Raw genomic sequence first — 13,771 nt, 5'->3', positions numbered from 1 at the left:
TGTCATCTGCGAGGAAACACCGCCCGAGGACGCTGACAGCACTGTTCCCTGCTGCCTCCCGAGTCGCTGCTCCTGCCAGGTCAGGGGGTGGACCTGACATCTGGGCCAGCCCCAGCGCCGAGTCCACCCCAGGCACTGTCACCTCCCCAGCCACCTGCACCTCCGAGAGCGCCTGGAGGAGCCACACAGCACTGCTGCACGTGGCTCCCGGTCTTCCCTCTCCTTGTCTCTAAACCTCAAAATCTTCACCCAAATAACAGTCTCGGCGTTTCCCACCGAAGGTCCACGCTAACAATGCTGCACTCCAAACTGCATGTCGCTCATTCCCGGTGAGCTGTACGCAGGTCCAGAAATTGAACAGTCTACGGGGCACCTGGAAAAGCATCTTCATCCTCAGAGTTCTGAAAACTTGGCTTGTGGCTGCTGGCCAGGGCAGCGTGCGGTGTGGGGCACCCCCTGTGGCATCCACAGCAGGAATGATGCTCCCCCGTGAGTGCTAGCTTTCGGGGACACAGGACCGAGGACAACCGCAGGACGGGTCAGCATTCGTGGAATGGCCTTTTGCGCATCTCCTCGTTCGGTTCTCACACTGCTCTGTGTGGTGAGGACCGCCATCACACGCTTTCTTTTACGAGTGAGGAGACCGAGGCAGCGAGAGGCCTAGCACTTTGCCCAGGCTGCCCAGCAAGTGGGTGTCAGAGTTGGGATGTGAGGCAGAGGCCACAGTCCTGCTCTCAGCCCCGTGGCGCCGCCCCTGGCTCCGTGGGGCCAGCGGCTGTGTAAGCCATAGAACCTATCGCGACCGCCCACCTGTCCTTCTCCCTCCTTCACTGCTCCTGCCGCTTTCTCGGGAGGGAGGACACACCTCCAGCAAGGGCCACACGGCATGCGTGCACACACACAAATCCACCCTTTGCCAAAACCCGCTCTGCCGTCACCAGGGTGGCCGAGGCGGGGCTTGTACCAGACACTCTCCCCCGAACCCACCTCTGAGTCGGCGGGACTCTCATTCGGAGAACACGCGGTAGCTGAAGTTGTCGAACCGGACCTTGAAGTTGTATTTTCCATTCATTCTCCGGTAGCGCATGATCAGAAGGGCGGCTGCCCCTGCCACCAGGACGAGGACGGCCACCGCAATGAGGACGACGTAGCCGGCGCCCAGGCCTGGCTCTGCACCTGGAGACTCACCTGGAGGGTGGGACAGGCACAAGGTGGGAGTCTGGCCAGACCAGGAGGAACCGGAACAGAGCAAGCTCTCCACATGCTATCTGGATTTGACTGCCCCCAAGTACCGGGAAGTGAGGCCCATGTGTGCGCCCGTGTACCTGTGGGTTACCAGAGACGACGAGGTGGGTGTGTGCCCATGTACCTGAGGGTTACCAGAGATGACGAGGCGGGTGTGCGCCCGTGTACCTGAGGGTTACCAGAGATGACGAGGCGGGTGTGCGCCCGTGTACCTGAGGGTTACCAGAGATGACGAGGCGGGTGTCCAAAGCCCAGGAGAGCACAGCAGTGAAGACAGCTCAGCCTGCCCAGCATCCTGGGACAAGCCTTGGCAAGAGGGTGGGGCCATGTGGGAGCAACAGGTTCTCCTGGGAGGAGGGGGAGAGACCGGCCAGATCCCACATTGGGGCACACAGGCTGCGCCTACACATGGTCCCCAAACTCAGGAGAGCAACACAAACACAGGAGAGGGTGGACCCAAAAGAGTTGAGAACAGATACTCAAACAGCTCCCTGTAGCCCCATGTTCATGGTAATCACCCACTTAGCGAAAAGGTGCAAACAGCCCAGATGCCCGTCAACAGATGAACGAACAAAACCAAGCAGGGTGGAAGCACTAATGCTTCAGGAACAGAAAAGGTCAAAATATTGAACGTGGAGAAAAAATGAACTGGCTCTTGGGTACAAAAATAATTAGGCTTCAGTATAGATTTCCAGCTGCTCCTGAGTCTCCTGGGAAGAGGGCTTTTTAGCTGATTTTGGCTGTAGATGGTGAGATCAGAGCAGCCCCTCCTGCTGTTGGAACTGGACAAGCCCGTCCTGCAGAGAGAGGGACACAGTGGGGCAGGGAACCTCGCCCCCAGCTGGGGGAGGCCAGAGCCTCCCAAGGAACCCAAGGCCCCCAGGCCCTGGCCGGCTTCCCCAGACACCTCCTGCATGGCCGGCCCCTAAATCCGGCCTCCAGGAGCACGACGGTGGCCCTCTCCTCGTGCTTCCAGGGAGGGGCCATCCTGCCAGCACAGGGGGCTGTCCACACTGCGCATGCGGAAGCAGAAAGGCAGAAGGAGACAGGCCCCTGCTGACCCCGAGCCAGCCCCAGACTGTGGCCTGGGAAGGACAGAGCCCTGTTTGGTGGCTGTCTCCCCAGATGGGTTTCTATTACGTGCAGCTCCTAAATGACTCACGACTCAGGGCTGCTCGCAGTGGGTCCACGGGCCAGTGCTGCCCGCTGACTGGTCACCACGGTCCAGGAAAGGTTGACACCAATGGTGAGATTAGTCAGAGACAGCACGCACCAAGAATGGTTTATTTCAATGCCACACCGCCATAGCAGCGCGGCCCATCGAGCAGTGTGTCTGCTGTTGGAGGGGGCTCCACTCCTGCGGCGCAAACCGCGTGAACCGCGTGTGGGGGTGTACAGCGGGACCACGTTGTTGCTGAGCCCACGAAGGGGTCCAGCCTAGGTCCGGTTGCTCGCTGCACGAAGAGCCAGTTACTGGGACAAGGAGGACTGCCGTGGAGGGAAGGGAACTTAGTGTGAGAGTCGTCCACCAGGGGAAACAGTCTCCAGTCCCTGTCACCGACAGCCTAAGCGCAGGGGCCTTATAGCGGGCTGCGGAACGCAGGTCAGACTGCACGGGGTTTGGAGGCGGAGGGCCTGCAGGTGGTCTGATTTCAGAACCAGCCGTTAGTGCCGGGTGGTGAGTCCAGAGGGGAGGCTAGTTAAGTCCGGTTGTTGGACTCGATGGGTAAAGTTCAGGGAACAAAAATTAATTTGGGAGGGGTTCATTTTGCAAGGCCGATTACAATCTCCCCTTCTATTTGTTCATTCTGCGATGGGCGGAATCGTCGTCGTTCCACCTGGCTGCGTCCTGCCGACGTGGGACACGGCTGGGGGATGAGTAAGAGCGAAAGTGTCGGGCCTGTGACCTGAAGGACTCACGGCCCCACACACCTTATTCCCTTGCTAGGAGGCCTGGTTCGAAGAAACTGAAGATGGCTTACGGCTCACAGGACAGGGCCGGCGTGGTTCTCTGTTCGGGTCAGAGGGGCAAATCTCACCCACTTGCTTGACTGATGAGTGGGTGGTCAGGAGCACCCCAAAGGGGCCAGCCCACGTGGCTTCAGCTGACCTTCAGGTGTTGGTTCCTCCACGTTTTAAGCAGTGCTCAGTCTCCCGGCTCGGAGCCACTAGTTAGCATGTCACCCAGCCGTGTTACGTATGAATGAGCTGCCCTTGCCAGGGGCAGGCAATTCTCAGACTGCACCTGATGAGCGGCCCCCAGGGGTGGTTTCCCACCAAAATCTCAGAGGGGCTAAGAGCTGCCTTGCTCCTGGGGCCCATGTGAATTCTCAGCAGGGCAGGGGACAGTGCTTTGTCCCAGGTTACGCTGGTTTCTTGGTTCACACTCATGACATGAATCAAAAATCTAGCCACATTTTATGAAAATCTGGGGCACTGAGCCTGCACCCCAGGAGCTGACAGGGGCCGACAGCAGGAGGGGCTGCTCTGATCTGCACCATCTGCAGCCAAAATCAGCCGAAAATCACCATCCCAGCAGGCTCAGGAGCAGCTAGAAATCTACACTGCAATCTAATTATTTTTGTACCCAAGAGCCAGTTCACTGTTTCTCCATGTTCGGCATTTGGCCTTTTCCGTTCCCGACGCATTAGTGTTTCCACCCTGCCTGGTGTGGTCGCTCTTTAGTTTTCCTTCCCGTGGTATGTCTTGTAGGACTCGCTTTTTCTCAGCTTCACTGCTCACAGCCCACGACATCATCTTCCCACCGTCCCCTCCAGTAAGCAGCAGGTGGGATTCTGGCAGAGAGCAGACCTGGGACACCCCTAAAGGGTGGCCTTAGATCCTGAACAAACCAGTTTTCCTGGGTTCCACATTTTTGAACCAGCAGAACGGGGGTGTTGTAAGGAGACAACAAGTCAGAAGCAGCCATATTCCAAAAAGGCTGAAAGTAGGGTTGAAGACCCTCCTTAGCTTGAAGCTCTAACGGGCACTGTCTGAGTGGGGAGGGAGAAATTCCTGGTTTTAACAGGACCCGGCAGTGGGAGAGCGCACTCCGGAAAGAATTTCTCATCCCTAATATCAAAAAATCCCAGTCTGTCTCCCACCTTAATTGTTACCCTGGGCTCCGGGTGGGAGATGTTGATTACTGGTTGTAATTCTGGGAGGTCTGGGGGAGCCCTGGGGTCCTGTCAGTCTCTGTCTTCCCCATGCAGCCGGGCCAGTTGCAGGGCAGCCTCCCCCACCCCCCAGCTTGGGCCCTTCCTCCGGTGACCTTCCTCTTCCAGGGCTGCTGCCCCAAACTTAGCCTGCTATTTCATTCCGTGCATTTTTTCCTTTTGTTCTTTAGTCTGAAAAACCCCATAGGCTACTTCAGCCAGGTGAGATATTGGCAAGGTTGAGCCACTTTCCAATTTTTGTAACTTTTGCTGGGTACCAAGTGCTTTGACCAATAAAGGTTCTGTTAATCAGTCTTGAGTTTGCAGGGTTCTTTGGGTCTACATCTGTGTGCTTCTAAAATTCTTTCTAAAAAGGCTAATGGATTCTCATCTGCCTCTTGTCTTATTTCTATAAATCCACGTTAGTCCAGAAGGTTGTCTGTTTTCATTTGATGCCCCTGTGGGGACCTGCCATAAAGGAAATTGCCCTGCTAGGAACAGAGGAGGACCCCAGCCAAACTGTGCACCCTGGCAGGTACCGGAGGGAGAGGCCATGTCCCCAGATTTTTCAGGACTGCTCTCAGAGAAGGAGGAGAGTAAGTCAGAGACTTAATTTAGGCAAAGATGTTAGGAAGACTTGCTATTCTCAATAACGTAACATCTTTTCTAAGTTCTGTAACTACAATAGAAGTTTTAGAACACATCTGCTTAAAGATGTAAATTAATTAGGTCTTTCTAAAATACCAACATCCCAAAATAAAATTTGTTGACATGACATCACCTATCATTAGAGAGTATTGAATAAACCTTCAACATCAATCCTTAGACCTTCAAATAATGATCGAGATCAGGCTATTTTTAAAACCATCTAAATTATCTCAAAACATTTTATCAAAACAGAATCACAGGTCATTGTAAAATAATAGCAATTCATTTAAAGAGGAGTGATGATCAAAAGACTTTAAAGGCAACACAGAAAGATAGATAGATGCAGGTAAAAACCTTGACTTTTTAAAGCTCAGTTTTCCCAAGTAATCAAAAACCGAATAAGAACATAGGAATTATCTTGATAAAACATAAAATCTTTGTTTCTTGGCCAGTTACCGAAAGGTAAAGAAAAACATTCTTTGCTCGAATTAATCAGACGTAAGAACAGTGTGTCTGGGATCGAGAGTGGACGTTATGAAAGAACTAGAAACTAGAAGACCAGTACCTTGAACAGGGGAACACGTGACTCTATGCCATCTTATAATTTTTAGGAAAATTTTACTCATAATCATTTATCTCATTTGCATTTTTCTCATTTAACAGTTTAGATTACTTATGAAAACTCAAATGTTAGACGAATCAAGTTATTTTCCTGTTAACCACTTTTATAGCTTTGATACAATGAATGTGATTAATTGTACCTTTAACAAAAATCATTCAATGCCTAAACAAATTCAATATCTAAATACCTTCACAAAAAAAATTGGGGAAAAGGATTTTAAAACACAGACCAAGAAACAATCACAAAATACAAGTTTAATTACTACTTTTAAACTTAAAACCTACCAAGAAAAAAAATACAAGTATTCAAGTAAGCTCAAAACATGTTCCAACTCATGTGTAGCAAGACCAAAGGGAAAGCTGAAGCCTCCAATTTGATTTAAGCTCTTGTGACTACGGCTCCTCTGGCAGCTTTAAATCCCTAACAGTGCTGTTAATATCAGATGGTAGGAAGCTTATCTACCAAAGATTACTAAATTCATGTGAACCGAAAAAGCATATGGGCTTATCTACTTAATTTATGAGCGCTCCTTCATAAGCCAGGGTGGTACCATGTAGACATAACATAACAATACACACACATACACATGCACACAATGTTTCAATAGCTTCTGTGTCGTGAGACCCTCTGCAGTTCCACATAAGTCCATAGACATTATGTTCCCATCCCTCTCTTTCCCTTTCCAACCATGGGCATCTCTGCCTCTCAACCAGGTGCCTCCATGGATGAGACGTCTTTCAATCTCTTAGATCTTAGGACAGAGATGTCTTCATATCCTCCAGACCTCAGGACAGAGGGGTCATTTAACCTCTCAGACCTTAGAACCTGCCACAAGAGAAACTACCATTGAAGGTGTCTTTCAACCTCCTAGACCTTGGGCTGTGAACTTAGCAACAGCAAATTCAAAGTAAGCAGGAAAGAAAATAGAGACAGAGAACTTAACAGACTCTACAATGACATATCACACACCACTGCAGATAAACACTCAATGTAAACAGAGGCTTCAGACAAACCGCATTCCCGCCTAGCCAGTCCTGGGAGTGCCAAATCAAGACACTTACGTCAGTTTCCAGTCTCACAAACAGGAGTGCCCCTCGGAATTCCCCGATCTCAGAGGGGCATCTCTGCCTGTGTGGCACCTTCAAATAGCTCTCACCCACCCAGACACAAAGCCGAAATTCAGAGATCCATTCTTCCGAGGCAAGCGGGGATGCGTTGAAGGTGGTGACACCAAGCTGGTGGGAGAAACCAAGACCGACCTCCAGCAAAAACACAGCGGGCAGTGCTGGGAGGCTTTAGGAATTCTCCCCACTGCGCTGTCACCAAGCCACAAGCAACACAATCCCAGATGAGCCCACCAAATTGTTACCAAACCCCCAAAAGGGTCCAGCCTAGGTCCCTTCACTCTCCGCACGAAGAGCCAATTATTGAGACAACGAGGATTGCCAAGGAAGAAAGGAAATTTAATACAAAAGACGTCTGTCGGGAGAAGTGGAGAAACAGTCTCGAATTGTCTCACTGAGTGGGTGAGGGCAAGGGCTTCCATAGCGGGTTGTGGAATGAAGGGGGTTTCTGATAACTTCGCTGGGACTGCAGAGTCGCTTGGCTAGTGTCTGAGATAAAAGGTGTCTTATTTATTGAGATAAAAACAGGGGTCTCTGGGGTTTGGGGTCACAGGGTCTGCAGGTGGCCTGATTCAACACTCAGCTGTTGCTGAGGATGGTGAGTCCCGTGGTGCGGCTAGTTAAGTCTGCTCATTAGGCTTGACTGGCGAAGTCTGAGGGAACAAAAACTGACCTCCGTCATTGTTCTAGACCCTTCCTGCGGGGGCGTTTGAGCACTCCATGGACTGAGCCTCAGACCCTCTACCCTCTAATGAGTGTGACCTCGGGGCGTCCAGTGAAGCAGCCGCCGTGGAGATTTCCAGAAGCTCAGTGCGAGACTGCTGATGCTGACGTGTTACGTGTCGGCCGCGCACGCTCAGGGAGGGCGCCCAGAGGGAGTCTTCCCAAACCGCAGTGCACGCTACCATGCGTTGAATTGCGTTCCCCCAGAAAAGATGCGCTGACATTCTAGCCCCCGGTACTGCGGCGTGTGGCCTTATTCGGAAACAGAACGGTGTGGATGCGATTCCTGTAGCTGGGGTCAGACTGCAGCAGCCGGCCCCAGCGCAGTATGACCGGCGTCCTGCGGAGAGACGGCTGTGTGACCTCAGACACGCAGGGAGAGGCCGCGTGAAGACGGAGACAGAGACAGGGGTGATGTGGCCGCAGCCTCCGTGCACCAAAGATCAGCTGCAACCCACAGAGCCTGGGAGGAGGCGGGGGACGATCCTCCCTGCAGCTTTCAGGGGGCCAGGGTGCCGCCGATACCTTGATTTGGGACCTCTGGCCTCCAGCACGGCGAGAGAATGAATCTCTTGTTTTAGGCCAGCCAGGTTGTGGTCCCTTGTTACGGTAACCCAGGACACCGCACATCTGGTGCGAGGGCTCAAAGCAAAGCCAGCCCGGCCCCTTGGGGACAGAGGGGAGGATGGTCACAAGCAGGTGGCATCTGCACTCTGAAGCCCCCGGTCCAGGTGCCAGCTGTGTGAGCGTACAGACACCCCCCAGACCTCCGAGTTGTCCTCATCTCCTCCCTAAAGTGGAAGTGACAGTGATGGCGGGGACCGAGTGTGGGTGCGCGGGGGCGGGGCAGAGGCGAGGTCCTGAGGGAGCCCGTCTGCCAGGCTCTTTCCGCCCCTGCGGTCCCCAACAGTGTTTCTGTTAATATACTACAAAATGCAGTGAAGCCCCCCAGCTGGGAGATTCCGTGTGTACATGATCTTTCTGTGTGTTCGCATGACGGTCACGGATCAAGCGAAAGCTAACGGCACAGTGAGGAAGGATGACGAACAAGTGAATGATCATAGTCTTGTTCCCGAGCCTGCCCAGTTACACCTTAGCACACCGGCGTCCCCCGCACTGGTCATGCAGTGTAGCGCTTGCTGGCTACAAATGACAACTGACACACACCCGGTGACGTCCACGGGCCAGGCCTGAGTAAAGTAGGAATTGCCACTGTCCCCATTTCACATACGAGACAAACAGGGCACCATTCACACATACGTGCCAAAGTCACACAATTATCGTGAAGTGTCAGAGCCAGGTTTGGAATCCACGGAGCCCAGGTTCAGCCCCACACAGCGTAGCCCCACAGGGTTCTGCTTTGCTGTGGCCGCGTTGGATGCTCACAACGGCATCATGGGGTAGGCAGGGCACATGGCAAAGAGAACGGGGACCTCCTGACATGCAGTAGCTGGAGGATTGTGGCCGTGTCCGTCTGAATACCCCACGCACACAATTTCCCTCAAACCGGTATTTTTTCCCAAACAATTGGATGGATCATATAGAAAAGGAAATGTTTTCCTGGAAAATCGATTCTGAGTTTTGGAAACACATGCGATGTAATTGGCGGATGGAAGTTTTATACTGAGGTGGAACAGAAATGCCATTTCTTGGCATCTTCTGAATAAAACAGCTCTTCCATGCACTTGTACTCTGAGGCATACCCAGAACTTGATCCTGCCTGGTTAGAGCTGCAGGTCCTTCCTCTCAGCAACCCACTCCATGTGTGTATGCAGTGTCAGAAAATCTCCCTGGCTTCATGTTATGCTGCTCAAAACATTGCATTAGTTAAACTTGTGCTTGAGCTGTCAAAGCCTCAGTCTGCTCATCTGCGACATGGGATAATAATGGGCCTGACTCCATAGTGCTAATGGGAGGGGCACATCACATCCCGCACGTAAAGAACTCAGCGCACACTGGCGCGTGGGCTCTCGACGAGTATTAGCTACTGTCATTTCCACCACTACAAGTCATTCAGGAAAATCTCGTATTTCACATTTCAAAGTACGTAGTTGCTTTTTGGTTCACGTGCTGGTGAAATGGAATTGGTTGCATCGTTTTTCTAGTTGTCTAGACCAAGTCATCAACTCACCTTCAGACCGAAGGAGGGGTCCCCAGGATGTCTGGTGTGTAGCAGAGCTGTCACTACTTTTCAGGAGCCGAAAATCGTTGCAATCCTGTTTTTTTAAAGGAGAGAAACTTCCAATTAGTCGAACAATGTTCGTGGAAGTGTAAGTCACCATGGGGACAAATAGCTGAGTCATAACCGTGCATCCCGCTGCAGTATCGAGTTACTGGGCGGATGTGGTTAGACAGGGGAGTGCAGACCTGGCGGGGCCGGGCAGCGGGGGGCTGGAGGAAGGGGGTACCCGAGAGCAGCAAGCTGGAGAAAGGCCCTTATATCCTCAGGGCCCGTGTCTTGGTCACAGCTCTGAGTCCCTCTGCATTGTCCAGAGGCTACTACAGCCTCATGCTCCTCCTGATGCCTTTGCCCTACAGAAGAGGCCTCCTGGCTCAGTGACACTGTGGAATCTGCTACTATATACCTGTGATGGGCGCAACCTGTCCTCCAAAACGATATTGAAGTCCTAACCCCCAGTACCTGTGAATGTGACCTTATTTAAAAACTGGGTCTTTACAGATGTCCAGTTAAGATGAGGTCATTAGGGTGGATTCTAATCCAATATGGCCCATGTCTTCACTTGGACACAGTGCAGACATGCACTGAGAGAAGACAATGCAAAAAGACGGGGAAAATGCCACCTCTGCTTGCGGCCACCAGAAGCTGAAAGAGAAGCCTGGGACAGATCCTTCCCGCACACCCACCGACACCTTGATCTTGGACTTCTGTCCTCCAGAACTGTGAGACAACGAGTGACGGCTGTTTGGGCCACTTGGTTTGTGGCACCTTGTTTCAGCAGCCCTAGAAAACTCGTCGTCTCCAGCCTACAGGAACGCGGAGACAGACACTGCACGCCGAGACCCCGAGGCCAACAATGGAGAACGAGCCCCTCCTGCAGAGGCAAAGTGTCGCTGCGGCCGCCGAGTGTCTTAGGGTTTCTGAAGATCTGAGGGAACCAGGCAGACTCCAGTGCACCCCTCAGCCTGCTGGCACTGGGACCCTCTGCTCCTTTCCTCCATTGCTCAGGAAGATCTACGGTTTGAGCAAAAGGGACATCAACAGAACTGGCTGTCATTGTGTTTCTTCTGTCCTCCACGGCCTGCCCATGCTCCAAGGCGGGTCACCTAGGAAAACTGCGGAGATCAGTGTCACCCTCTCAGACGGGCTCAGGAACGAGCACGTCCTCCAAAGAGGAGAGAAACCTCCAGTCACTGAACAAAAGGCCGGGAGAGGACGCCGACCTCTGCCTCAGACAACATATGACAGCGTGTGTGGTCACTTCACATAGGTGTCTGCGGCATAAGGAACAGCTCTCCAACCTCAGGGTCACAGAGCGGATCTCGACTCAAAGCTCTAAGGAAACGAGGATGTAAAGTTATTCCAATCCCTGCAGGAATGTTGAACTTAGGGAAAGAGAAAACCTTGTTAAATATCACAGCAGCTGATATTTGGTGTGTTCCATCACGTTGCTAAAAGTCACATTAAATTAAAATAACATTTTTATGCCTAAACATTTGCTAAACCACCTTGAGGAAAGGCACCATGATAGGCAGTGCTGACTCAACAGTCAGTGAATGTCACGGCCTCAGGAATGACTTCGTTCAGCCATCACTAAATCCGAAATGCCATGAAATGTCTCAGATGACAAGTCCGCAGGGCACAGAGACTCCTCCCAGAAGCCACCCCCAGAGCCACGCGAGCCCTGGGCTTTCATTGTCAGCGTGACCTTCCTCGTGTCAATAAGGAACGCGGATCCGGTGGGAGGTTTGGAAAGCGAAGCACTTACTATTTTGCAGGTGGTCCCGGGGGACTCCATGCAGACGCGCAGTTTGCAGTGCAGGTAGACGATGGAGTTGTTGATAAAGGAAAAGATTTTCAGCTTAAACTGGGCCTTGTTGGAGTTGCCGTTCTCGATGACGCTGGTGTACGTGTTGGGAACAGGGCAGCTGAGGAGGGGGATGGGGCTCCTTAGCTGTATATAAGTGGCCCTGCTGTCCTCGTTCTCCGACGAGTTTACTCGCAACTGCGTCTGAGGACGCTCGAGCATCCCACCGGCTCCGTGGGCGTCAGAGGACCAGCCACCTCACCAATCCCCAAAACCCAGGTCCCTACAGTGCTGGCCCGGAAATCCCACGGCGCCCAGAGCAGGCACCACGGCCAGGTGAGGGGCGCCGCCCAGCGCCGCCTGAGCCCCACCTGTTGTTGATGAATCCGAAGGTGACCGGGTCTCTGGCGTTGCTCGAGGGGGTGGCCCAGCACTCCGTCAGGACCACCTTGAGGCCGCTTTTCTGTCTGTAGAGCCCCACTTCGATCTTGACGTCATCGCTGGCAGACACGCTGTAATTTTGAGGTATGGGAGAATCTCCAATAAACAACTGCATTTCGGTGACAAAACTTCCGGCGCCGTGGAGGTCCTCGATGATGGTGTAGACCCTGCAAGAGGAGCGGCTTTCAGGAGGCTTCTCCGAGCCCTCTCGTTCCTGTTGCCCCCCAAAAAGCACCTCCAAAGGAGCATGGATGTACACGAAGACCACTAAGTGGGAGCGCACGGAAGGTACTGATTCCTGGCTTGCAGCATAGGGCAGGGTGGCTTCCCCGACTCGTGCGGGTGCTGGGGGCTAGGGGGACCTGCGGGGCAGAAAGGGGGCTCGGTTCTGCCCTGAAGGAGGTGTGGCCCGGGGGCTGGGGACATCCTATGAGATTAGTGAGAGGAATATATTTGGCTTTCTCTGGTGGTCCTGAGTTGGAAGAGGGAACAAAAGTTAGGGAGTGGCAGTTATTAACCAAGTGCCGGTCACTGCCCATCTGTGTGTTCAGCCTCAAAGAAGGGCTCACAAGTGGTTGAAACCCTAAAGAACCCCCAAAACAGAAGCGCCCGAGAGGACCCTGGCTGTGCAGAGGGGCTACCTTTCCTGTCCACCTACCCCCACTGCGGGGTGTAGCCCGAGGATGCCAGCAGGTCGTTCTGGAAGGCACAGCGGATGGGGCTGAGGATCTTCAGCGAGTGCATGACCACCTCCGGGGACTGGTCGTTCCGCAGTGTGGTCCTCACCACCGTGCTCGTCATGTTCTGAGCACAGACGGGGCCTGAGTGGGCTCCCGGCCCCAGCAGGCCCCGCGCCCAGCGTGGACCCCCAGCTCTAGGTGCAGGGAAGACTCTTTGATAAACCTCTTCCCTAAAGTGCCCAAACCCTGGCGATTTTTCCCTAACGTAAACTGCCAAGGAGGGCGTGAGGTCTGGCTTCTGCTCCCAGCCCATCTCCTGTTCAGGGAGAGGAGGTAGCACCTGTAGGTGCGTATTCCATGGTTTCTGCACAGACATGTCTCTGGGGGAAGCTTACTTTCTGACAAGCATCCAAAGCCATCAGGAGCGCCTCTGGGTTCCAGGGCTTGGACGGCTCAAAAGAGACAAATTTCCCTTTTCTGTCTCCGTGCCCCAGACCCCGTGGGTCTCATTGACCAGCCAGGTGTCTGTCCTGCTCAGATAAATAAGGGGGGGAGTGAGGGCTGCAGGCTCCGTCTGGGGCCCCGCCCCGCGGGAGGGGCTGACTCCCCGCCGGGAAGGCGCTCTGAGGACACTGGACAGATGCTGTCCTGTTCTGAGCCTCTTGGCGCAGCCCACAGGCCGCAGGGGGACAGAGGGGACCCCGCCCATGCACAGCTCTTGCCCACACAGACCCCTGTGTAGGAGCTGCGCCGCCCACTGACGGCTTCCCGCACCCCTCTGGGAACAGCCCTCGGCTAACCCTGTCTCTCCCCGAAGAGCATCTTGAGAATCTTCAGGGAACCGAAGCAAAACCCGGATGGTTCTTCCTGAGTTGTGTGAGTTTAAGGGGTGGCGTGGGGGTGACTTGGGGGTTGCTCCTTCAACCCAGGGACCCGTCCGAAGGTCTGAGAGCTCGCAAGGAAAGTGGAATCTGCTCTGCTGTGCGCGCACCTGCTCTGCCACGGCCTCCGGGGCTTCCATGCTGATCCGCCACTTCCTGGCCCACCCGCAGAGCTGCCTTCTGCACCCCGCCTCCCGCCTTCGCCCCTCCCCAGCCTCGGCTCCCTGGGCTGGGCTTCTTTCCTCAGCCCGGGCTCCAGGACTGCT

At 53.6% G+C, this 13,771-nt stretch overlaps 1 protein-coding gene across 1 annotated transcript in view; it reads right to left on the bottom strand.

Annotated features, from left to right (window-relative positions):
• Positions 1 to 981: 981 nt before the first annotated feature.
• UMODL1 (uromodulin-like 1) overlaps positions 982 to 13,771 on the bottom strand; it is a 59,843-nt gene continuing 47,053 nt past the window's right edge. The window contains exons 18-22 of the mRNA XM_012659979.1: positions 12,603 to 12,748; positions 11,875 to 12,111; positions 11,465 to 11,624; positions 9,649 to 9,733; positions 982 to 1,188 (exon numbers count right to left, since the gene is read on the bottom strand). Coding sequence (XP_012515433.1) covers positions 1,007 to 1,188; positions 9,649 to 9,733; positions 11,465 to 11,624; positions 11,875 to 12,111; positions 12,603 to 12,748 — 810 coding nt within the window. The 3' untranslated portion in view covers positions 982 to 1,006. The remainder of the gene's footprint in view (positions 1,189 to 9,648; positions 9,734 to 11,464; positions 11,625 to 11,874; positions 12,112 to 12,602; positions 12,749 to 13,771) is intronic.

This window comes from Propithecus coquereli, unplaced genomic scaffold (assembly GCF_000956105.1).
Source record: "Propithecus coquereli isolate 6110/MARCELLA unplaced genomic scaffold, Pcoq_1.0 Scaffold644, whole genome shotgun sequence".
Classification (NCBI taxonomy): Eukaryota; Metazoa; Chordata; class Mammalia; order Primates; family Indriidae; genus Propithecus; species Propithecus coquereli.
This window is presented reverse-complemented; position numbering and strand designations above follow the sequence as displayed.